The following is a 26,281-nucleotide window of genomic DNA, read 5'->3' on the forward strand; positions in this document are numbered from 1 at the left end:
CCTATTACCTGACGCTTGATTCCTCCTGTTTCCTCCTTGGCTGAGTTCTGCAGGTTCACAAGCTACTTGACGCTCACTACTGTACCCTAGATGTACAATTTTAGTTGATCAACCATTAATTTCCCCTTTTCCTTTTTTTTTCTCTTCTCCCCTTCTTCTCTCATGACTAGAGGGCCCGTGATTTTTGTTTTTACTGATTTTGCACTGCTTGTCCTGTTTTCCTTAGCTATCCCCCGTATTTTGGGACAGCGGGACCTTTCCTTTATCTTCTTAATACACTCCCCGCTGCTATGCTACTGTCGTGCTGGCACAATCACTTTTGAATATGCAAGGTTAGTGGAATTTTCCACTGCAAAAAAAACACCTTCTATTGCAAAAACAACTCTGTTTCTCACAACTCCCCCCTCTTCTTTTCTTACTCCTACTGTTGTTTTTGCACCTCTTCGCATCCCCCACCTTTAAGTTTTTCCAACATTAGGGCACAATATTTTTCTTTGGATGTCACAGCCATGACAGATACACAATGCCGTTATTATTATAACAACAAATAGTTGTTTGAGCCGATTCCATTCAGGTAACCATGAAGTTAAGTTTCTCCCAACTGTTTCTAAATCCCCAGGAAGCATCATCTTCAGCTGCTCTATGTAGGATCTCTTTTTTTTCCCGAGACATTTTTGAGATCAGTCAAATTTGTCCCGTTTGATCTACATGTATACAGCAACTAGCATTAATTACATGCATTAATTGCATGCTCCTCCTTGTGAGGCTAGTAATAAAGCTAGTACCATTCGATTCTGGAGTACTATTTTTGACAAACTTGTTACCTTCCTTCGTAGTGCCTGGACTGCACCCAGAGTGTTATTTTCTAGTTCTTCAGTTAGAACTGAGATATTTACAATAGCTTTTTCTAATTCACTCACCCCTAACCAAGGTAAAAACCACCTTGCAAAACCGTGAAATGCCCCGTTTCTTTTTACTAGAGGATCATCTGGAGTCCTCTTAATTCTGCATAGAGTCTTGGGGGGGCTTTGGCTTTGCAGGTCTTCAATAATAGTTACATTTGGAATTATTGCCCCCCAGGATGCAAGCTCCCTTCCATCCTAGGGGCAACATCTTCCTGGCTTGATTGCCACATAGCCAGTACCACCCCTTGCCATTTGGGACAGGCCGTTCGGTTACGGGATTCTCCTGTTGTATCTGGTGCGCGTTATGTATATTAGCATTCCCGTAGCTACCATACTCGGTACAGTACGGATAATTCTACTTCATGGATAACATTTCTACACCAGGGGTCAGTACTATTGTCCCGTGAGCTTCTATCAATGTCGTTTAAAAGGCACCTTTGATAACATGCTATGTTGTAGCCAGGATTATGGGTAGGGAGCTCAACTTCAAAATCTATTCCTGCCCAGGACTGAGTATGATGCGTCGTTTTTAGAAATCTAGAGAATCCAGACACAGTTACTGCTGGTAACGGAATAGCAATCGGGGACAAGGCCTCTTCAGTGTTTCTAGGCATCTGGGTGCAAATCCAACAATTGTTGCGAGACAGAACTCAAGAGATGTTCTGGATTAATTGGGAATGCTGATTTTCCCCCCCGTCCTATCACTAACCCATTACTTATATAAGCTTAAAATGCATCGTCTCTCTCTCTCTCTCTCTCTCTCCCCACCCCCTATAATAATTAAGAAAAACAATCAAAATCACAAACTAATAAGGATTCTTCTGGTGAGGATTAAATACCGCCCCTCCTCTTCCCCCCTCCTCCCCCCCTTTCTTTTTCTCCTTTGTTTCCTTTGAACGGTTCCTCCTAAGGAACAGCATGCCAGCCAAGCTGCTTCCAATGCAACACCCTCCTCAGAAGCAAAACGGTAGTCAACTGACCTGCTCTGCTGCTGAAGTCAGATAGACAACTGCTAGGCAACTCCCCACCTCCCCCTGCCAACCACCCCCCAACACACACAGTATTTGCCCCTTGACTTAATTCTCAGGGGTCAGAATCCATCCTCAATGTGGACCACAGAAACCTACTAGGATGTTGCTAGTTTCTTCTTCATCACCTGAAAAGAAGAGTCACACAGAGGTGGACCAATAGACTACCAAACCAAAAACCATCCCTGTTTTTCAACTTTTCTCCACTCACCTTCCTGATCAAGGTTTAGCACTTCCATTTGCCATGCCAAGCCAAGGTCATGTGGGTGAGACCGAGAAGAAAGAACAAACAAACATGAAATCGGATGTCGTTTCTGTGACTGTTATGCAGATGCAGAGATCTTGGAGCCTAAGCACAAAGTGGTTTGTGTTCAAGAAATGTTACTGAGAAGTTTCGCTAGGTTAAAGTCTGTCTTGCTATTTCCTTTTCCTTTCTACTTTCTAAGCTCACAGGTATTTCTTTCCCCATATTTATGACCATAAAGTTTCTATGAAGGTATAACAGAATTGGGGCTAATTGCATACTGTAAAATTAGAGATCTGGGATTTGCCTTTCAGGATATGGCTGCTTCTCAGTAGCAAAAGCAAATAACAGTTGTGAAAATACTCTGCATGAAGAAAGCATGACATGTAACAAACATTTATTAAAAAGAACTGTACAGACAACTTTAACAGGTTACTCCTGGTCAGAAGAATAAAATATTTAGAACACAGAAGCCAGTGAAACTCCAGGTATTGCTAAAATATCTAAATGCTAAAATGGAAAACCCATGTCGGAGGACTTAGAAAACTGTAAAATAAGAGAAAGCACTTTCATTTATTTATTTAAAGTGCTAATAAAGTCTTGACTTCTTGGTTAGTCAGGTATTTAGAACAGCACCTCAATGGCTATTCTTTCACAAGCAGATTCCGTAACTTGAAGCCGTTGGCAGGTTCAGTCAGCCGCAAGTGTGCCATTTAGAAAGCTAAAGTTAAAATTCAGTAAGCGCAATTATTAGAATTTGGCTTTTCTCCACAGATAATGGTGTCCTTGGCACTAAAGTTTGAACAACTACTCAACCCTGACCTGGGTGTGATTATTTCTAAAGTCATTAAACACAGTACAATGCTCTCATCCTTTTAGTGTGATCTTATGGCGGGGCGGTGGCTTGTGAATTCTGTGCCACTTGGTTGCAAAAGAACAGGACTATGCCATTTGAAGCAAGTGAGGAAGTAGGGAACAGCCCTGGAAACCATCTACAACAAAAAGAATCCAGTGATTCTGTTATCGTTTGATTACTCATTGAAAAGGGAATGACAAAGCCAGGGTCAAACCAGAGGTTAGTAATGTAAATGTCCTGTAAACTATTCAAGGCTTAAATAGCCTCTCAGCATCCACAACAGGTGTTTCTTTGTGGCTATAAAGAGAATCTAAGCTAAATAAGAATGAATTTAAGCCACGTGAAGAAATATCCTGAAAGAACTTTAGGTACAAAGGAAGAGGCCATTGTTGCTTCACAGTGCAGAAGTGCCATAGTTTTATAGTAAAAACTGTTCTTCAGACAGCTTCCTCCTCTGACTAACAGAACAAGGAATCAGTATTTCGTAATTATCTCTCAAGTCTCTTGAGAAAGGTGGCAGGGAGAAAAAGGGCCAAGGCTGTCACAAGAAGAGCTCTTCAGTTAACTTTCTTAATTAATCTGTGAGAGAAAATATTAATAGTTCCCTAAGAAAGATACTGCTTCCCCCCCCTCCCTATGCCCCCAGTATCCCTTATTAAATAATATGGATTTTGTCTCCTTGAAGTAGTTTGACTCATTCTCAGCAACACAAACTATTCATATGACTGAACTTCATAAAGGATGTGAAAACAGATTTCTAAACACTAGTATGTGATTGATACAAACACAGTATGTCATACACACATTTTTTTCTCTTTAAAAATATTAATAAAAAACTTGTTAAACATGAGGGCACTAAGGACTAGTTTAAAAAAAAAAAAAAGTAAAAATACAGAACTGTTATACAAAGTTAGGAAATGGTGTTTAGGAATGATGTTAGGAATCATTAAGCATGCTTCAGTTTAGAGCTCTAGAGATCTCCAAAGAAACAAAGAACCTGGCAAAGTAACAGCAAAGTAAGAACAGCTTGGACTAACCCCATCTATTTTGGGACTTCCAGGACTGTAAGTCAGTTCTACATATCTGTGCCTCTTCATGCACTACTTCATTGCGAGCCATTCACCCACTCTCCATTGTCGCTACTTCTGAAACTTAGCAACATCTACCATAAAAGTATGCTGTTTCCATGCATGCAGTTTGGAGGAAAGAGTCCATATGCTGTTCTTTAACTCTGTGTATGTTTTCCTTTAAGCTCAGTAGGAATTGCTCTGAGTAGGATACACAGCATATGGCCTCTCTGACATTTAAAAACAGAACGCGGTATTTGCGTTGGAAACATGCAGAAGGATAGTTAGGGCACTACTGCCATCTGGTGAAGGGAGGACAGGGTCATGCTCTCCTCCATCATCACTCAGAGACCGAATCCCAGTAATGCAGCTCACAGAATCTGCTTTTTACATGTTGTCAGGGGCACATAGTCCGTATTCTGCCTCTGCTGTTGACAGATGTTTATTAGGCTATCAAACGTTAAAATGGGAGAATACTGACTGAACTTGGCATAAATTATAAGGCTATATTCAATAAAATATTCATGTACTTTATGGATGAGTTTGGAAATTAATGGCAATGTGTGAGATTTGGACAGCAAAAGTGTTTTATGTGTATTTGTAGAGTCCACAGCATTTCACAAAGTTCTGACCAGAGACTTGGGGCTTCCTTGTCCTTCGTTTTTAACAAGCAAAATTCTCAATATATCCAATCTAGCATAATAGTAGAAGAAAACATGGGCTAAAAAGAGAGGCTGAATGCAAACAGGCAGTCCCTGTCTCCTGAACTTAGTGAAAAGAATATATAGTACTTAAGATCAGTTTAGTCAACAAAGTTGGTGACAAAACTGGAATTAGAAATGAGTAAGTCTGAAGGCCCTGTTCTGTAGTTGGGTCACTGCCACCCTCCCTGTTGGAGAAACTGCAGCTGCATGAGATGAAATAGGGAAGACAGAGATAAAGGGAGGGGTCTGCAGGATCCTCTAATTGGGGTTCTTTTGTCACACATGCAGAGCAAGAAAAAAAAAAACAGGATGAAAAACTAACTTCATAATGGCTTATTAAAAGATACAACAATAGGAAGTTTTGGTCAGGCAGAAAAACACCCCCCCCAAAAAAAAAGGAAGCAAAAAAAAACCAGGCAGTTCTAGTGAAATACATCGTTTTTTAGTTGACACTGTTCCCAGCGCATGTTATTAAACTTCCCTGTGATCCAACAGATGATACATCTGCCAAAGATTTCTGCTACAGAAACCAGGAAGGGGAGACGTGCAGAATGGCTGCTGTTGTAGTCTGTGGACATAGAGGTTTGGGGTATTTGATGCATGTTTCCTAGAGAACTACAGTGAGCTTGTTTGCCCTAGAGCCTAGGAGGACTACTAATGTATTAATTTAAACCTTATATTTAAATCAATTAGTCTTCTGACTGCTGAAAATAATATCACATTAAGATGTTAAAGATGACACAAATTATGTCATTTTTAGTACTTCACACACAGACTATAACTGGATCCCTCCTCCAAATTTTAAGACAAATTTGATGGAATGATACAATCAAACTCCAGTAAATCAAAATTCACTTGTGTCCTTAATACACTGATTTCTTGTATAAACCATTTCTTTTTTTTTCCTGAACATGTCCCATATTAAAAAAAAAAAAGTGCTACTTGATACCCAAGCCTACACAATCGTACCAGCATGGAAAACAAATTGTTCTTTAGTGAAACAAACAAACAGATTTTTCTGCATTTCAAATAGTATCCTGTTATCAGAAAATAGGAAAATAAGAATAATCTATTAGTAACATCTGTTTTTAAAAATACATAAAAGCATTTGTAGTAATCACATTTGGCCAGTAGGTGTAGTCTGGCATTTAGGATACCTGCATAAGAATTCTGTGTTGCTTATGAGTCCAAAAGATGGAATGACTGAAATGTTAAATTGTAGCACCATTAGTACTTATTTTCTTAAAACTAAATCCTAAGGACCAGAAGGAAATTAAGACAGGACAGGAACATTGTGCTTACATTGCATTGGATAGAAAACAATGGGTTGGTCATGCTTGAGTCTGCACTTCAGTAAAGTCTGGCCAAATTTACAGTTCTACTGGAAGGGTACTGGAAGAGGTCACATTTTGCTCGTCAGTCTTCTGGGTTTCATTCATCCTGTTTCCTCTTGGGCTTTTTGGGATTCCGAGATCGGCTCTTTGCTTTGCAGAGTGGACATATGGGTGCATTCCGATGAATTTGTTGGTGACACGATAAACATGCCTGAAACGCGACATTGCAGCCTTTTGTTATAAACATTTAAGTGGCATTGATACATGGGTTATTGAGTATCAATACTGAAAAAAATAACCAAGGCAAGACTTCTTGCCTTTAAGGGCAAACCAATGCTAAATTTTATATCCAGGTGTCTAGACTGTACAGTAACTTCAGGCCAAAGGAAAAAGTAATGAATCTCATTGTATTTAAACTACAGTTCAGCAAACACATGGTTCAGGCCTGTATCAATAATCTCAGAATTAAATTCCATTTCATTTTAAGCTTTCCATGTGCTTTAAAGATGTCTACAAGGGTAATAGCTCACTGAGTCAGAGATGTTATAGTGAAGTCTGACTGCAATTTCACAGCATTCAAGGCAGAGAGGGTGATTAGATTAATTCTACATATTTAACACAAGATACAGCACTCTACCCTTTTGTTCCATACTCAGCCTCGAACTTCCATTTTACTGACGTGTATTGCTCTCAGAAAGGATTTTTGCTGACCTAACTCTAGATAGTAACTACATAACTATGAAATGTACTTACCTCAGTTTGCCTTCCTACTCCGTGAATCTTTGAAACTAGGGTGGGATGGATAGTATGCAATTACTTTTCTGTTTCTACTAACTACAGAAAGAGCTGAGTATAACTGTTCAAAGTAGTACACCTCACTTAAGTGCTTACAGTTAGGTTGAACTAATCCATACATTAATCTTGATTTGAAGATACCAAGAAGTACAGAATCAATCACCTTCTCTGGTAATTTCTACCATGAATAGTTATATTTCCTCATAAAATATGTGCATTGCTTCTGATATGTATCCATTGTGGATTACCTCCCAGCTATTGGTCTTTCTTTTACCCAGCATCTTTCTTCCATGCCTTTCTCTCACATGAAACACAAAATGAGTGAGAATTGCCTGCATCTCTATGGAGATTCTAAGGGCATAAAGGAGTCAAAATAAAGCCTTGTCAACCCTTGATGACTGGTGCTACTAGTTTAAGTCTGCTGGGATTGCTTTTGATATGAACTGCAGAAAAAAAATCAGAATCAGGACGCATCATTTTTACTTTTTGTAAATACTGATCAATTTTATAAGCATTGTATGTTTCAATGACAGAAGAGAAAAAACAGCACATTCCATCTCCTGACCTTCATTGGAGGTGGCTGTTGTCTGAAAGTTGCTGTCTGTCTGGTATCTTGTTTCCTAGCCACTTGCAGCTGTTGGGCAGCTGCTGCAGCTGCAGCCAGAGACTCTGGAATGGGAGGCTCCTGTGGTTCTGTCTGCCATTCTGCTTTCTGCTTTTCAAAGTAGCTAGACCAAAAAAAAAATTTTAAATAAAAATAAAAAAATAAACACCTTTTGGACTATTTCATTATTTTTAAGGGATAATTTGTGTTAAAATATAATGGACCATATTTCTTTATCACATTTCCCCATTAGAGTCAAATTGCCTACATTTAGACACCTTTTGGACTAATTCTTAAATAGAGTTGCTGGTATTTTCCTCTACATTTGAGCACCTCAGACAGATTTCAGAAGAATGGAAATGATTGTTAGCTTCTAAGGCATCTTGATTTACAACTAAATATAAAACTAATAGGCTAGAAAATATATAGTGTACATACTTAATCTTTAACAGCTTTAGATGTACCACTGTCAAACTCTCTATTTCTATATTTTATTCTGTTAATATTTTTAATGCAATAGATTTATACATTTCTTTGTAGTGTCAAGCTGCTTTGAGCGGAAAACTGCATTTCTGAAGAAATCCAGAGAAATCTTGAAAACTGTGTGTCAGTTAAAGTGATGCCAAATGTGCAGGGCATTAAGAAATGTAGTTTTCTTAAAACATCAATTGCATTTAAAACTGATCTGTTAAACAAAGGACACTGTTCTTTGAATAGTAGCTAATTCTGCTGCCTTCTAGGTTACGCCTTGAAAAATGAAACTGAGGTCATTATCCAAATCTATTCCACATCTAGGGTAAACTTTTAGTTTTTATGGTCACAGGTAGATGTCTAAATGGTACTGCCATGTGCATGCAGCAAAAAAGAAAAAATATGACTAGCAGTACCACAAACCAATTGAAGAATAATTGCTTTGTATGCCTTTCTTGTATTGTCTTCTATCTCTGCTAAACAAGCAAAAAAAACATGAAAAAAATACCTTGTTAGAAAAAACAATATACAATATAAAATCTAGAGAAACAAACTCTTGAATTTTTACATATCATATGTAGAGTTTGCAGCTTGGAATAATCTAACTTCCAACAAATTCAAATAATCTTATCAAATACATGTGCTCCCACATCTCTTTTCTGATAACTTTTTCTTTTCATGCATACCTCTTAAGGTCTTTCTTCCACCTACCAAACAAAGTAGAATGACAAAACCAAAGAATAAAATTAAGAGCTAGATTATTAGTTAGATTATTATATTATAAATATAAACCCAGATAATGTTTGCTTTGGAGACTTACTCAAGGGACAGTTTCTCTTCCTCCTCACACAGATCTGGCAGCCTCTGCAAGCCCAGAGTCATCCGCAGAGCATCTACATGCTCCTTCAGGGGTTTGTACTCCTCGTGCAGGCGACGAGTAGATTCCAAGAGCTTGTTGAGATCATTCTCAGATTGCTTGATAGTGTTCTCCATCTGAAATAGATTCCCTTATAAGTAATTAATTATAATTGTATTAATTTCCTTCTGGCTGGTGCTTCTTACTGTACTCTGGTAATGTTTGGTGGTTCTACTCAGTGATGAAGGTAAACTCTTGCTAAGAACTTCACAAATATCGTGTTTTCCCCAAATCCCTTTTCTTCAGAAAAAACACAAAACATAAAAACCAAACCAAAACAAAAAGCAATCAAAAGTCCCAGCTAGCTGCCTTCAGCTGCTGGATGAGAAGAGACTAACAGGAAGAATGGTTTTCTATGGGACTGTCAGAATGATGTTACTATGACTAATGGTGAGGTCGTAGCTAGAATGGGCTTGGCAATCTAACCCCTTGGTCCAAATGCTTTCTAAGCTCACATTACAAAATATCCCACCTTTCACAGACAGGAAAAAAACAATTAGCATGAAGTAAATTTAATTGGCACTTTTTGTAGGATCCTAGGATGGTGTTGTAAAGTCCAGATTATTCAGCCAATCATAGTTCATTGATGTGTGCAATTCCACAACCTGTGGCTTGATTCATATACAACTGTCTTAGACTGCCTGCAGCTGGACTGTTGCATACCACATTAATATCAGCATGGATCAGACGCAGCTCCTCCACATGGGCCATCTTCTCTTGCAGCAGCAGGTCCATTTCCTGTTTGTATTCTTTCAGGTGCCTCTCCTCAGACTCCAAAGCTTCAAATTCTGCTTTCAGTCGCGCCTTTATTTTTTCCATCTGCAAAGTCTTATTCCTGGATCCCAGTGATAATTACAAATATAGAGGGACAACAGTAAGTCACTGCAAAATATTTGTCAAGGTGTCACTTTATAGATGAATAGATGGAAGAAGCAGGTAGCAGTAATAGGCAAGGATGAAACTAAGTATGTCTGAAAAAACATAAGGTGCAATGACAGAACTGAATTCTAATCCCAGCTCTTTTGCTGAGCATTTCTAATGTATGAGATTATATCAAACTTTCATATACAGAATTATGAAACGAAGAGTACATTGTAAAAATGTAACAGTTACTGCAGATTCAGAGAATTTGTACTAAGAGTTCTACTGTATCAATTTACTGAGATTAAAACCTAGTTCCAAAGTAGAGAAATCCAGAAAATATGAAAGGTTTTGAACAGGATTCGGAGATACATAAAATTAAATGGAAGTTACTATAATATTCTATACATTGACTACCACTATGTGGACAGTAATTTGAACTGCTACAATGCTAACTTCAAGTTCAGATTAAAGAAAATTCCAGAGCAATGACATGTCAGAGTAGTAAAAACTCAAGATGACATTCACCACCAACATCCCATTTGTGGGTACACCATGACAAGTTCTTGGTTCTTTGCTAAAATCTTGTACCTTTCACATATTTGTAAATGTTTCTACCAATGTCCTGCATTCTAATTAAAAAAAAAAAAAAAAAAGTGCCAATCTGTCATTCCATTGCAAAAGTGTTTAGAAACCCAGTCCATTTCTCTCTCTTCAAAGCTAACAATTAAGGGGTGTGAGTTTCAATCATCAGACAGCTTTAAGCAGCAGAACAGTCTACTGCTCTTGTGATTCAGCAGTTGTACTAGTCATTGAACAGAGCAAACAAACTGTTCTTGTTCCTGGTCTTGTTTCTGTGATTCTGTGATTTAGTTAACCAAGAAGTCTTAGTTATTTTTCCTGTACTTTAGGTTAGAATATGATATGCCATAACCCAGGTGTCAACAACACTTAAATGTTTATAACAAGAACCTGCAATGTCACATTTCAGGTAATTGTACAGTACCACCTCTGGCCTTCCTTGTTATACTTGGCTTTAACAGAGTTACTGTTTTCTCTTGCTCCAACCAAGATTCCCAAAGAAATTTTAGAGCTAGCCTGAGGACTCTTCTTTAAAGTATATGGCAAGTGTCTGTATAGAGTCTATTCTTGCTTCCGTTTGACTGGATCTCGCCTGTCACCCTCCCTCTTGGGAAGACTCGCATGTGCCTTTGAATCCTTTGTTCCTGTTTTCCAAATCAGTCCCAATGAGTGCAGTAACCGCTTATGCCCCAGGTTTTGTTAATCCTTTTACTGGCTGCCTCAGACATCACTGGCATAGGGAACTGGCACAACAGTCTTCCACCATTTGCTGAAGAGAATGGCAGAAAGCTGGGTCAGTCCCTGGGACAACTAACTCTCGTTATCTATTTCAAGAATTATAGCCAAAGTTGTTCTCTCTCTCACTTCAGGAGCTTATAAAGCTACAAGAAATAAAAACAGTAACATAAATAACTTCTCCGATATGTGTTCAGAACTAAGAGGGAGTTGGTTCTCCCCCTCTGTTCTGACCCCGCGAGACCCCACCTGTAGTACAGCATCCAGCTCTGGGGCCCCCAGCACAAGAAAGATGTGGACCTGTTAGAGCCGGACCAGAGGAGGACCATAAAAGTTATCAGATGGCTGGAACGTCCTAGAATCACAGAATATCCCCAGATGAAAGGAACCCACAAGGATCATTGAGCCCAACTCCTGGCTCCACACAGGACCAGCCAAAAATCAGACCATATGTTTGAGAGTGTTGTCCAAATGCTTCTTGAACTCTGGCAGGCTTTCCTAATGTCCAGCCAGAACTGGCCCTATCCCAGCTCCATGCCCTTCCCTCGGGTCCTGTCACTGTCACCAGAGAGAAGAGATCAGCGCCTGCCCCTCTGCTCCCCTTGAGAAGAAGCTGTAGGCTGCAATGAGGTTGTCCCTCAGTCTCAGTACTCACTAGTCTGAACAGTATTTACTAGTCCAAACATGAATATTGGACTTAAACCAGTAAAAGAGATCATCTCTGTCTTCTATTTTAAATGTGGCAATATCCCACTAAAAAGTATCCTCCAACCATCTACTCCTGTTTTCATCAAGCCTCATTGTTTCCATATACTTAGCAATAGCAGCTTTGATTACTGAAACTGGGAGTACTTGTCCCCAGTTTTATCCCTGTTTCCTCTCTTGTATTTATGGAATGCATTCACCCAAGACAATGGAAAAAGATCACTTTCCTCACTGTTACTAGTCACTGGCCTCTGTGCTCTGCCAAATTGCCACAACGAATGCATTGCAGGGGATTGTTTCAGACCAAATGATTAGCTTTTGGTATAGGAAAGAAAAAGTGCATACAAATTAGAACTCTCTGTTAGCATCAGGCAACATGCTGTGATGTTTTGAAACAAAAACTGCAGTTGTGATTTCTACACTGCCTAATGAATTCTGCCCTCGTGTTCTTTGCCCTTCTGTTTAAGTTCTTAGACTGCAATGGTAACAGTAGTCGCTAAGTGACTACTTAATGCCACAGTAGGGCATTAAGTAGTGAAACTAGCATCTGTCATGGGTAAGTTCGCTCTCATTCTCTTTGATCTCCTCCCAGTTAGAACACTGAGGTCCAGTCTTTATGTATTTGCTTAATTTTACAACTAGGGTTAGTTCTGTGAAACTACTCAATGCATATCAATAAGCATGTGCAGATACTTTTGGATTGGTGGCACATATATACATTTACTGACAACAGCAATTCCATTGGCTACAAATTATGTATTTTTTTTTATCTATGTATACAAGTTTTGAGAATCATATTCCAGAATTCCATCAAAAACCCAGCTGAGCTGCCTTTAATAAATGATAGAGTGCAGCTACAGAAATTGGCAATTTCTCTGATTTTAATTGTGAGGGCTTTTTTTTTTTTCCTTTGCCTGTAGAATAGTACATGGAATGCAGATTAAAATAAAGCCTGCCAAATCCATCAAAGGTGTGTTTGCTCTGTAAAGATAAGGGTTTCTTATAGCAATTTTGAATGATATTTTTTTTAATAGAATGAAAAGACATTTTAAATAGGTAGTTTATCTGACCACATTTTGTGAAAGGAGACTCAAAATTGACATGAATGCTGCAAGCAGGATTTGTTTTTGATTTTTTAAATTAAAATATATTCAAGCAAATTTCTTGATACCTCATTGCACAATAAAGGTAATAATGTCACCTTTACAGTACCTTATACCATAAACTAATATAAAAAATGTCTTAATTACAGTTTAAATGTCCCATTTGAATATATTGTCATAAAATTGAATACACCATAAATTTCCAAATACAGGGTACCACTTTCTCTGGAAAGATAATTTAATGAGATATTTAAAGTCAGTGTTAGAATATTTGGACCTCTAACTGTAATAGGCCATATTTAGATCTGTATTTTAAAGGAGCCTGTCCAATAATAGTTCCATAGAAAAGTGTTGTTCTTATTCTGAAAAGCATGTGTTATTCCATCTCTTTCTACATGTAGTTTTGGGATGTTAGATAAAATTTTTTGCCTGATCTTTGTTCATCTTCATGATATCGAGTGAAGAGGGCCAAGGCCCATACATTGCTCACTAATTCACCTCTTTCCACAGGTCAAGTGTGCTTGCTAGAGGTGCTGTTAACAGCCAGAAAGATGTCTCTGCAGCCATCTGCGTGCAGGGCCAAGCAGCAGCACCTTTGTCCCCTGCCTCTCCTGCAAATATCCCCACTGATAGCCTGTCTTCAGCTGCCATGCCCCAAAACACTTCCTTCCACTCTGGGGTTACCCACCACCACCTCACCTTTCAGCTCCTGGCTACATACCAAATCACTTTCTTTGTAATGCATTCTGGCTTTTGGATGCATGAATTCCTGCTAAATATAGACAGCTCAGGCCCTATCCTGAATATCAGTGTCCTATGTCAAAGAGTGAAAATGTCCTACCTAAAGCTCAGAAAAACACATACCCCCAACATGGGCACATACGGTGCCGTTCATTGTTTATGACCCCCCCTCTTTCAAGGCATTCTGCAATTCACCATACAAAGAACACTATATGCAAATTCTTCATGTGTTGTGTTGCACAGAACAGGAGAGAGACAGCTGCCTGCCTTGTGGCAGATTCTCAAGATGATGGAAAAAAAAGCCAATGCTGTTGTGTCCCCATCCATCACCACCACGGCACTCTGTCACCCCAGTACATGTGGCCCTGCTCACCACTTCAGGGTGGTGGCCAGAAACAGCAGGTAGAAAGACTCCTTGCTCTCCCTGCCCACCTTAGCCATCTTTCTGCCTCTGGGTAGAGGGCCGTGTCTCTGCCCAGGGAAGGGAGAGTAGAAAGAAACCAGGTAAACACTGGCTGCTTCACAGGCTCAGCTGCTCCCCTCTCCTAGCACACGCACAAATTCCACACTCCCTTGCAGGCCGCAATCCCAGCTAAAGCTGACTGCCAGCACTGACTGCCTGGGGAGATCGGCCACCCTGGCAGTTGAGCAGCCACACATCCTCCCATTGGTCTCTGCCTGGCTGTGCCCAGACATCCATGTCCTGCTCAGACACTTAAACATGCCACTCTCAGGGGCACATCCATCCTTGGCTTTTGCTGTCATGCTCCGTTTGCTTTTTGCCCTTCCTTTCCCAGCTTGTTAAGGTTCCTGCCAGGGAATGATGGGAGTGAGCAAGGCAAAATAATAGATTTATGACAGAGCGACTCAGGAATGAGAAATAATACTTAAAAGAGCTTAAAAGAAAACACCTGCAGCCCAACACCACCCCCACACTCTTCCCTCTCGTGTTACGGTGTCACTGAGTTCTCTGGAAATGTATGACCATCACAGCCCTTTGCTGCACCTTCTGCTGCTACTTCCCGGTTGCAGATGCTCCTTCCCTATTTAGAAAAATGTAATTTCAGCTCTTATCATATAGCCCAGGGGTGGTTTGCTTTCCCTCAGGAGCACAATAGCTACTTTCAGATCGATGCAACTCCTCCACTCCCCTGAGAAAGCTGTTTCATGTAACTGATGTGGCACAAAGCAAACGTACCTGATCTCCTTGATGCTCTCGAGTTTGCACATAATTTCTTGCTCATCTGCCATGCTGATTTAAACCTCCCGATTTAAACCTCCTGTGAAACGTACAAAATGCCAGGGAAAACAAAAACAAAAACAACAACAACAACAAAAAACCAACAATCATACAATAGACACAATGTAGTCACCTCCTCCGAGCATATGGTCTCTGAGCCTGTGCAGTAGGCTCTAGTGGGAGCTATGGGACTTAGAGTCCAGCTTCCTATTTCTGACTAGGCAGATAGTCAGCAGAAAAACTACAACACCCACAAGGCAGAGCACAGCTTTCCTGCCCTTTTTCCTGCAACTACATTTTGAATCAATTTGTCACACCTAATGTCAAAGGTTGTTAGGAATGCAAAGAGAGCAAAAGGTGACCTCCTGAGGTCTATGCAATAATTAGCATTTCATTAAATCATTAGAATTATGGAATAAGCACTAAGATCATTGGATGTGTTTGTGATTTTGATGTGAAACATAAAAACATGCTGTAGCCGTTACTACTACCATGCTGTTTTCTTGTAGGTACTCTGAGTGATGAGGAGTGCATATGGAGTTCAGAAGAGATACATTTTGTTCTTTAGGATTTTCATTTTTATTTCTGCCACTATACATAGCGGTCTTAGTTTTGAAAAGAATAACAATGCAAATAAAACAGCTAAATTGAGAAAAGTGACCACTTGCCATACTAAGGACATTCTAGCCACGAATATCAGAGCACTTCGCTTTTTCACATGTTGGTGAATAGAGTCACTGTCATTCCTCAGACAGGCAATTATTTTTCTTCAGCTTCTGTAGTGTATTAAGCATTGTTTTTTAAGTTATGAAGATAACAGTTATATCTCAACACTTTGGAAGGTCAAAAGAAATAGCGCTTGCTACCTTTGGAAATGACGTGCATTGTCTGAAACAAATACAGAGAACCTGATGAGAAACCAGCCATGAAAATGAAAGCAAACAAGAAAACTGCAAAATGCTCTGTATTACAAAAGAGATTTAGGCTTGTAGAAGGGAATGTGACAGGCTAACATTCCCTCTACCTTCTTCTGAGTTCTTGTCAGGAAGGAAGAATAGGCTTAAATTCCTGAATTCTGCTACCCAGCCAGTCTCCAAAGAATTTATGCTAGTATATACCTCTCCTGCCCTGCCCTGCACTGCTTAACAAAGATGTTTAAGCAAACCTTTTGTAACTGAGGCAGCAAATGTTTGTCAGTGGGATTTTTTTCTTCTTATGCAAATTACGTTGAATAATCAATGTTATGTGATGCAGATCAGACCCTGTTTCAGGCAGTGTGAGAAGCTGAGAAGCTGAAACTCTCTTCACTGGAGATGCAGTTTGGCCTTTTTTTTTTTCTTTTTTTTTTTTTTTTTTCTGCTTTCACTGATCAGTGGGAATGAGCAATCCGGCAAATCAAGTCAGTCATAAAAACTTCAGAACTCATGGATGATATCAGAACCAGTGCACTGCAGCTTCCTGCTTATTTTTTCCTAATATTAATATATCTAGTCATCTTTTTAAATGCTTTTAGTTTCTAGTGAAGTAAATGGGGATTTGGAATGACCAAAGACTCCAGTTTCAGATCTCCATTTATTTAAAAATAGCAAAAATTATTGGTTTTCATTAAGCACAGGTAAGCAGAATATTTTTTTCTCTTTGGTTTACCTGCGTTCTGCAACTTGGTCTTTAATATTCTCTTGTCCTCTGTGACAGTATGTTTTCTCTGAGTGATTTTGCTGCTGCTTCTATTTACACTGCTGTCCTTGGCCTGCTTTGGAGCAGGGACCCCGTTTTTATACTCACCTGTGAAGTAATATCAATTCACATGAAGTCATAAAAACAACACAAAGCTCAGAATGTCATGCGTTATTGCAATAGCTGCTAACTGAACTCAGACAATCCAAGTAAAATAGCTGGTTCTGAGCTAAAAATTGATCTTAGCATCTCTTCATGTGCCACAGTTCCCAGAATTTTATATGGAGTATGTGTGTAGTACAATGGCCTTAAGGTGCTGGGATTCACTTTTACCAATTTTCTACCCATGTTCTTTTTTTGCAAGGAAGTTATAAAATGAAGTGTGGGGAGACTTAGATGATAGTGATGGAGTTGGAAAAAATAAAAATCCAGAGAACAAACTTCGGAGCTGAGCTGTTATGACTGAGGTTTGTCCTCAGTCTGAGGCAAGGAAGTTGTGTATAAGCGCTGGAGCAAACAGCCCCAAAGTGAGATCCCTTAAAAGACATAATTAGGGAAAATAGCTGAATTGATTTTTGTATGTCCTGTCAAAAGACAGGACTCTCTTATCATCTTACCCACAATAAGGATAAGGATAAATCCCTTGATGGGTTGTTTTTCAGCATCCAGTGAAGCACCTGGGTTGTTTCAGGATGTGAAGCAAGCCACATTCTCTCAAGGATCAATTGTGGCTAGTTTGATTACATTTTTACAACTTATTGGTAAATTGGTATTTGATTTTCAAGACATGGTTTTTACAAGAGCAGAGCTATCAGGTGTGAGGTCTTACAAGTTGCAGATGGTTGGTATCTCTGAACAGTGAGGACTTTCCTGTCATGAATTTTCAGCATGTTAACATCTACAATCTTCAGATATGGGGCAGGATACCTTTATAATTAGCAATGTACAAATCCAAGGACAAAAGCTGATGGTTCCTGTCCCAAATACTTTACCTAAATATAAGGCAAGAGAGAACATGTGGGTACGATAGACAAAGAGAACAATGAACAAAAGAGGAGAGCACCAGCCATCACAATAAGCAGTGGTTGAGGTTCACCTTGTGCCTGAGCAACTGGCAGCTGTGGTCAGTCTTCTCAGACAAAAGATTACTGATCTGTTTATCACTAATAATAATTAATAATCAATAGTTAAAGAGAGTTAAAAACTCAGGATGACTTGTACAAAACATCTACATTCTTGTTCTATCAATTCCACTAGACAATAAATAAAGAAAGAAATTGAAATTTTCAAACATTATAAAAAACATATTTCAGATTCTCTTATGAATCTTCCAATTAATGATTTTGAGGATTTATTTGCAGTATACAAGTCCAATTTTTGTAAATGTATTCTTGCAGGCATAGTTCTGGAATAGGTAATGAAAAAATAGCAGCTCTAACTTACTTCAAAGTGGTCACAAAGGTTGATACTTACAGTGTGGATTTAAGAATTTATGTGGTGGATTTAAGTATATTTTTAATAATGTAGGGATACTTTTAATGTTAGATAAACAATACCCGAGGAACAATTCCTATCCCCTTTCTTCCTTACCTCCAGGACAGAATCTTTAATCCACCCCTCCAGTGTTAAAATTCAGATCACTTATCTGTCTGCGCTACTCTTGTTTTAATACCCTACCCATTAAAACATTATTGGAGCATTTTTGAGACAATCTCCTGGGACTAGCACATGCTTTATGCAAGTCTTTCTCTTCCCTTCATTTTCCCAGAAGAGTGAGACTTTAACTTTTTTATATAGCTTATTTTTAAAGTATTTATTCTTACTTTATTTACACAAATCTGTTTATATAAAAGCAAGGTCAAAGAAATACCACTTGTACTCAATACACAAAAGTCACCCATGTGGGCGTGAGGTATGTTAGGTCTCATTTTAAGCAATTAAAAATATAGGTGTGCTATACACATGATGGTAGGAATTTGTTAACTTTACCATTTGTGCAAAACTGAAAACCATTAGCTCTGCAGAATAACAAAGCGAAGAAACAATCCTTAGAAGTATTCAAAATAAATGAAGGCCTGAGGAAAACCATTTCATATCAGTAGGTAAATTCCCATTGCTTTCACTAGGTCTTAAGTCAGGCTCTAGATAGATAGTAAGTAGTCTTTTGGAGCATGCATTTAGCTTGAGTTCAGCATCCACATGAAACCAGTGCCTGCTGCAGTAAGATATCCTGCTCTTCCCTTGATTGTGGAATCAGCACGGCTGTCATCCTGTACCCTCTTCCCTATGCTGCCTTTGAAGTACAGTGAATCTGCTTGGCATTTTGTATCCTCTCAGCTCACACTCTTTTTCGAAATGCGGTGGCATTTTTTTTTTCGTTGATGAAGAATACAGTCCTTTACATGAGGCTTCTGCTATCGCTGCCAAATTTCTGAATTTTTTTTTCTGACTTTTTTTTTTCAGTGAAAACTTTCAGCAAAGTGACAAAAGAGGAAGAGGAGAGTATGTACTTTCACCACTGCTGTCAGAGGTAACAAGGTGAGCAAAAGGCGCATTGTACCCTGGAGAGATTAGTCAGTATTCTGATTGTGCACTCTGAGATCCCTACTGTTTCTAGAGATAGAGATGAAAAATCCTTTTCCAGATTGCAAAGTAAAGAATCAGTACGTCATGAGGCATGCTGTTTTATGGACAGAGCAGAAGGCCAGGGTTTGTTGGTCTGGATTACTCTTTCAGCTCTGATGCTAATACTGGCAGTCCAAGCACATTCAAACTGGTGCCATTCAGCTTTTTTTTCACAGGTTTGGATAAGTGTCTTAATCTCTCTGTTTGACTTTTTGTTGTATATAAAATAGGTCTGACAGTTCTTTAAATGATCGGAAATCACTGCACTGATGTTTCATGTCTATTCTGTTGCTATTTATAAACTTTGATGTGTGGGATATAAATAACGATCAGTTTTCTCTCAGCACACAGGTAAGATTTTTTCAATGGGAGATGTGGGACTAAAGCAAACTGCCATTGAAAAAAACCTCCCAGTTGTCTGTTCCTGAAAAATTCATCCTTGTTCCTATTTGATCCTTTTTAAACCAAGAACTAATAGGCAGATACATTTCAAAACACGTTTTAGTATTATGCAGACCGAACTCAATGCCAAAGTACTACCCTACACACTGAGCACCAGTTTGAATTTTGTTGCATTTAAAAAAATTAGACACTTCCATTTAGTATAAATTAATTCCATACACTGATACCACTGTGACAAGAAGTCTGATACAGAACAGTTCCAACTGCAAGAATGGCTTTTCCCCCCCCTAGGCAATCATCCCCCCTAGAACAATCAATTCTACAAGGCTGGACATAAAGATATATTTTTTTTCTTTTTTTCTTTTCTCAGCATGTGCTGGATTTAACACATTAACGTATGTATATATATATATTTTCTTTTAAAACTATTTTTAACTATTTAAAAAATACCATTAAATTCTGTGTACATTGCTCATTATTACAGAAAAGTTTTCACGTTATAAAGAATGCCCTGATAAACTTTTATCTGAAGTTCTATAAAATGAGCCACTGTGACAGATTTAGTTATGTAACAAGTGACATATACAGTAATATTGTACATTTTGTCAGCTTTTCTTTATCTTCATCTGAGCATCTGAAATATCTTTCTAGTCAAATATCAGTGAGTTAAAGCAGCCAAGCTGTAGCATTTTTTTTTTTTTTTAAGGATAAAACTCAGACATTTAGTAGTTTATAAGGTCGTCCAGCTGCCAAGGGAAACTTGGAGATGTGAAGGCAGGTGAAAATTTGTGCGGACGGACATTAACGAAATGTGTGCAACACGTTTTGTGAAAGAAATAGCATGCACAGAAATTGCAGTTGCGCTTGCAGAAAGCCTAGTACACCAGGCTGGAAGACTGATGGAGAAGCCCCCCCGCTAACACACAGAGCAGGCCCGACCGCGGGCCGCCGTGCCGCGGGGCTGGGGGCGTTCCCGCGGGCACCACGGGGAGCGGCGCTGCCAAGCCTCAGAAAACAGAGGAGTCAAAATGGCGCATCCTGAGGTACGGAATTCACTTCAAATTCCCGAACTTTTAAAATAGAAATTCCTTCTGTATCCCACCTGCTTTCTGAGCCTTCAAAACATACTCGAGTCACATTTGAAGGAATCCTCCCTACAACTAGTGGCGGAATACTTTTAGGGAAGGCTGCTGGGGTTCCGGGGAAGCCGGAGGCGTTCATCAGTACCGCTGGCAGGCGGCAGCCACACCGCAGCCCTCGGCTCCTAAGAGCACCCCGTCTTTGTCAGCCCTCGAGGCGTTCGCTCCCCGCGCGGCCCGGCTCTGCTCCTGCACCGCGGGCGGGGCCCGAGCCCGGGCCCGGGCCCGGGCACGCGCCAGCAGCACCCTGGCGCTGGGCGGGAGCGGAAGGCCGGTGCGCGCGGCCGCGTGTCGACGGCGCGTGCGCTGCCACCGGGAGCGCGCGAGGCGCCGCGAAGAGCCGGGCGCCCGCAGCGGCGGGGGCTGGGCGCGGTTGCTAGGCGACGGCGCCCGGGCAGCGGCGCTGGCCCGGCGGAGGCGCGGGCAGGGATGAGGCGGAGGCAGCGGCCCCCGCGCTCCCGCCGCCGCTGAGCCCGCTCCCGCCCCGTCCCGCCCGGGCCTCGCTGCCCGCTCCCCCCGCTCCTCTCCCCTCGCTCCAGCCTGCCCTCCCCCCTCCATGCGGCGGGAGCGGCCGGAGTGGGGCCCGTGCCGCGGCCGCGCCGAGCCCCGCCGCCTCTCGACTCTCCGCCGCCAGCCGCCGCAGGGAGCCGCAGGCGGCGTCTGCAGCGACAACAGCGGGTGAGGCCCCGGCTGCGGGCGGGGGTGGGCGCGGGGCGGCAGCAGGCGACGGGCACCGCTCCCCGGCGGCGGCGGGGGGGGGGGTTGGGATGCTCCGCTCTGCGTGACCCGCGAGGCCGGCGGGACGCCCCCTGCCGCTCGACGGGCGCTCTCAGGGCCGGGCCGCGGCCGAGCGCGGCCTCCTCCTCCTTCCTCCTCCTCCTCTGTCCGCACGCGCGGCCCGAGCCGGGTGCGTGCCCGGGCGGGGGGCGCGGGGCCTGGAGCGGGCGCTGGTGCTCCGCCGGCCCCCGCACGCCGCGGGAGTGCGGGCGGGGCCCGGGAGCCCGCCGTGGCGTGGCGGCGGAAGGGGCCTGGGCGGGGGCTGCGAGACCGGGACACGCGCCCGGTGCCGTTTAGCGATGCCAAGCGCAAGGCTGCGGCAGTGCGCTGCTCGGGGAGGTGCTCTGCGCCCGGGCATGAGGCGGGGAGCGAGAAACGTGCGTTATAAAAGCAAGGTGATCCAATGAGGAAATTACTTTTGTAGAGGGTGCCTGGTGGTCGCTGCTCACAGCCTTCCGTTTCTCTTTGTAGCGCAAGTGTCAGTGAGAGATGGTGACTTACGGCAGGATAGGTGGGGTTTAAGGCAGCTTTCTAACGTGCTCATTTAAAAATGTTGGTTTTCGTAGCTCTCTGCTTTTCTGTTTTGAGACTGTATTTCACAAGACCTGTATATTTCCTTCCCAAGTAACAAAGCAGTCAGATGGAATGCAAAAGCTATACTGTGTCTTCTTAAGTTGACAAATGTGGATATTCTGGTCACTTAATGACCTCCATGTGATATATTGTCTTTTTTTTTTTTTTTTTTTTTAAACCTTGTATTGTAGTGATAGGCAGGTACTGTCATAAATTGGAAGGAGGAATAGAAAGAAAATGAAAGTATTGCTTGTTTATGAACTTCTGCTGAGCATATCAGTAGTTTGGTGTGCCTGGGAGTGTGCAGCGGTCCGGATCCGTCTGATTTCATATGTTCAGTGCGTTTGTTCATTTAAATGGTTGTCTGTGAAGTAGTCGCTTTTGTACAGGAAGCACCCTTTGTTAAAGAAATGTGTCTTTTACTTGCCAGATTCTGTAAATGGACTATGGTATGTAGAACTGAAAGGTACATTTTATAAGTGTAGCTAACATTGCTTACAAAATGATCTTTGTGTCTAGCTGGAAAAGTGGGTTAGTGGGGATGTCAAGGTCATTTTCACATTTAGAACAATTCAACTGCGGTTGGAACGTGTTATTTTTTTCTTCACTGTCACATTACCCATATATCGGTCCTGTAGCTGCTGATATTTTCTGGACCTGTCTTCTAAAATGTTCTAATGGTTACTGAGTTTTAATGGAAGTCGTCTTTAAAGCTTCTGTAAAGCTATTAAATTTCATGTGAATAATTCCTTAAAGATGTATTTAAAAAATCTAACAGCACCCAAAGTCACTAATCAAAAAGAATGGAAACAAAAGATGTTAAGAGGGTGAATGGATATCAGTGACATTTTATGTGCGGATGGACTAGTAGGAAAGTCAATTATTACCGTCTACTGCGGTGAGTAAGTTCTAGCTTTCTGTTCTCTGATCTTTTGGGATGCCTTTTCCAATGCAAATTATTCCATTGTAGTCATCTACTGTTTCTGGCTTACCTAACCACTTTACAGTATGCAACTAAGATGTCATTTTGTTAAACATTTATAGTTCTATTATAGATCCGCAAATAATAGGAATAAAACAAATTGCTTTTGTCACTTGCTCTCTGTTACTACTTACATCAAGGGCAGAAGCACTGGAGCTCTTCTTACTCACCTATTTTGATTATAGAATCTGTTAGACATAAAGGGCTTTGAGGAACCATGTGTACATAGCTGGACAGGTGTGCGTGTGTGTGGATGTACACACATTTTTTGTAGGGTTAATTTAAAAGACTGTTTTTTCAAGGCATTATAAATGAGAAGCATGTTTGAGTAATAATACTGGATTTTTTAAAAAAATCTTTCCATCTGTTACTGTTTTTTTTCTTCTTTTTGCCTACTTTTTTCTTTTTTTTTCTTTTTTCTTTTTATAAGCTATCTTTGATGTGATGTATTTTATGGTAACATAGAAAATTAATCTGGAAGTAAGAATACCATGGCCAGCTTTGGAAATCTAGGCTTACTGATTCCATTACATGTTGTATTGTTTGATATGTTTCAGATTTAGGAAACACGTGTGGAAGTGCAGAGCTAATCAGTATAGGATCCCCTAAGATGTAGCTTTATTGCTCTGAGGTGAGCAATTTGTTCATGAAATTGGCCATAATAAGAGAAACTCTTCATTAGCTGTCAGTCTCAACTCAAATATATATATTGTTTCTATATTTAAATAGTACTTCAGCTAAGTATCTTTCAGTTTTAAAGGAAGCTGTTGTATTTCATATTCTTACTTGAGTTATTTTTGACTTTGCTTGCTAGCAAACCAGGGTGAATCACCACGTCAAAATAAAATCTAGACTTTACATCGTTTGTTGTGGGCTTCCTCTGGAATTTCATTAGGCTATAACAGTACACTATATGTAAGCCTTTTACAAATCCTAGCTTATGCCAAGGTACTTGTTGGTTACCTAGCTGAAGTATAAGAGCTCATTTTCCACATTCAGTTCATCTGGAGAGAGTCCCCTCATCAAGATTAATATCAATTCTGATTAGCCGAGTCTACTTGTTCATTTTTCTAGGGAGCAATGCTATAATACAGTCAGAATATTAAACCTTAGGCTAAAGCCAAAGAATCAAACTAAAATTATTTTTAGTAAGGGCATCCACAAGAAATTTGATATATTTGCTCCTTTAACGAGCCCACAGATACCTCAGCCAAATCATACAAAGTCAAAAGTAGGTCAGAATTTTAAACTAAAAACCATGAGATCACCCCTCTCTCTTCCCTCTTTTCTTTCTTTTTTCTTAAGTTCAAATACTAATTTTAGACTCTTTGCCAAGTCTTTTTTTTTTTCTTTTTTCTGATTTGTAGGTTGTCCTGACTCGGGGGGAATCTTCCTCTCTCTCAGGCCTAGTCCACATGTAGATCGTCTCTCTTTAAAGAGTAAGATACAGTTGCCAGAGCATAGGGATCTGCTGTTTTCATTTTTGAAAGCAAAACAGTAGGCTTTTCCTGTAGTCTTCTTGAAAATGATTTTCAGGCTTCTTTGCCTTGGAAATGAACAGTGTTGTCATATTAGGAATGAATGAGTCTTAGAATAAAAGAATAACTTAGGTTGGAATGGACTTCTGGAGGTAATCTAGTCCAACACTCTGTTTAAAGCAGACCTAATTAGTGACTGACCTTGTTTTTGCAAAAGCAGCATAGCAAGTCTGAAAATCTCTAGCCACAAGACACTTTTAAACCCTTCTTACTGCTTTCTATAAAGGTGCTGTTTGATGCTAACTCAATGAGGTGTCTCTCTCTGATTCTGATGCTTTTTTTTAGTAGCTTCTGAAGAGGCTGGTTGTGTATCAGGAAGCATATATGCTAGCTGCTGAGTTCATCCCGCTTCCTGTGGGATGGCATAGCAGGTAGGGGTCCACTTAGTATATTGAGGCCTTTAGAAACTGAATACACTTTGTTTTTCAGGTTTCTCAAAGATTGCTTTGTTACTAAATGAGATTTTTGGTTAAAGGAGGATTTGGTTTAGTCTACCAAAGTAGAGTTCTAAATATTCAATTACAAAATTACAGTCAGTATAAGTTAAAATGATAGAATGCATCACATGTTTGATGTGTCTTTGACTTTGCTGCACTTACAATTTTATGTTTTCTTTTCCTTCCTGGAGCATTAATGAGTCATATGGATCTGCAGGGTAACAGCCTCCTATCTGAATGTGGATTAGGAAAATGAGCATAGTATTGCTTTGGTTTTAGATTTCAGTCCATGATTTCAGTTCATAAGGAACTGCTAACAACTGCTCTTTTAAGGGGTTATAATTCTGCTCTCGTATTTTACGTGAGGATGTCAACTGAAGCGTAAATGTTGCCTTGGTAGGGACAACAGACTTCTTCAGTAGCAAATATGCTAGCCATAATTACTTAAGATTATTGGAAAGAGAAGATTGGTGGAAAGAGGTACCAGGTATCGTTCTGACACCCTTTTTTTGAATGCATGTTTACTGTCTAGGGTGTGGTGTTTTTTTTTCTGTCTTTTTTTCTTTTTCTTAAGAAGTCAAGTGCAGTACCTGGTGCAAAAGAAATGCTCCCTTTCCTTCCCTCCAGAAGTCAGGCCTGTAATTGATATTTGTCTTGTGCTCAGCACTATCTAGGTCAAGAAGTTGGTTGACTCCATGCACAAATCATGTATCTTTAGAAACAGATGAAAAAAAGCCACTTCGTGTATTTATAATTCCAACTATGTCCATCCTACCCCTTTGAATTCATACTTAGGAGTGTCACAAAATGAATGAAGTCTGAGGTATGATGCTTAAATTCTACGCTGACTTTGTGTCTCTTAGTTCACACTTGATTTGTGGTGTATTCCTTCTTCTTAAGCAATTTCAAATCCTCTTTTTATGCGATGTGCTACACACAGCTTGCTTTTATGTATACTCTAATACTGGGATCAGTGATTATTTGAAGTACTTACTGAAATAAATTTGAAATATCTCAGACATTGAGATGAGGCATAGTTTATAGTGATATTACAGTTTTCCAGTTTAACAAAACTCGACAATATGCTAAGAATGATGTGAAGAGGGATAAACTTCTAACACAGGTTTTCTTTTCTACTGCGTTGTTTCTATCCTGTGTTTTGAATTAAATCCTGTAATCTTCACCGAAGCAAAATAACATCTTTGGGGCCTTGGGATTCATTGCATATCTGTGCTGCAAA

General features: G+C 40.4%; 2 protein-coding genes across 11 annotated transcripts in view; one reads left to right on the top strand and one right to left on the bottom strand.

Moving 5' to 3' along the window:
* Positions 1-2,560: 2,560 nt before the first annotated feature.
* On the bottom strand, positions 2,561-20,951 carry ZC4H2 (zinc finger C4H2-type containing). Of its 5 annotated transcripts, XM_040572820.1 has the most exons (8): positions 20,698-20,925; positions 16,539-16,676; positions 14,850-14,931; positions 11,352-11,457; positions 9,588-9,759; positions 8,829-9,001; positions 7,499-7,661; positions 2,561-6,349 (listed from the first exon to the last, which is right to left on the bottom strand). In XM_040572820.1, exons 3-8 carry the CDS (start codon positions 14,893-14,895, stop codon positions 6,236-6,238), a joined length of 774 nt encoding a protein of 257 aa, XP_040428754.1. In that variant the 5' UTR covers positions 14,896-14,931; positions 16,539-16,676; positions 20,698-20,925; the 3' UTR covers positions 2,561-6,235. The 5 variants fall into 5 exon arrangements, with proteins under 5 accessions (XP_040428754.1, XP_040428756.1, XP_040428757.1 ...); XM_040572822.1 differs by lacking the exon at positions 11,352-11,457 and having other exon boundaries at positions 20,698-20,928; XM_040572823.1 differs by lacking the exons at positions 11,352-11,457; positions 16,539-16,676 and having other exon boundaries at positions 20,698-20,929.
* Positions 20,952-21,125: 174 nt separating this feature from the next.
* ZC3H12B (zinc finger CCCH-type containing 12B) overlaps positions 21,126-26,281 on the top strand; it is a 56,304-nt gene continuing 51,148 nt past the window's right edge. For 2 of the 6 annotated variants that reach the window (XR_005824136.1, XM_040572817.1), the window contains exon 1: positions 21,126-21,412. The gene's annotated coding sequence lies outside the window, so the exon portion shown is untranslated. The other 4 variants (XM_040572814.1, XM_040572813.1, XM_040572815.1 and 1 more) reach the window with 4 other exon arrangements.

Source organism: Cygnus olor, chromosome 13 (assembly GCF_009769625.2).
Source record: "Cygnus olor isolate bCygOlo1 chromosome 13, bCygOlo1.pri.v2, whole genome shotgun sequence".
Lineage (NCBI taxonomy): Eukaryota > Metazoa > Chordata > Aves > Anseriformes > Anatidae > Cygnus > Cygnus olor.

Bases quoted from the DNA above. Each gene is read 5' to 3' on its own strand.
- ZC4H2 (XM_040572820.1), bottom strand. From the start codon at position 14,895: ATGAGCAAGAAATTATGTGCAAACTCGAGAGCATCAAGGAGATCAG. The intron at 11,458-14,849 runs GTACGTTTGCTT...CTGTGATTCTAG, and splicing joins GAGAGCATCAAGGAGATCAG to GACGTTCCAGCCATCTGATA. The intron at 6,350-7,498 runs GTCAGGAGATGG...GTCGCGTTTCAG, and splicing joins AACAGCCACCTCCAATGAAG to GCATGTTTATCGTGTCACCA.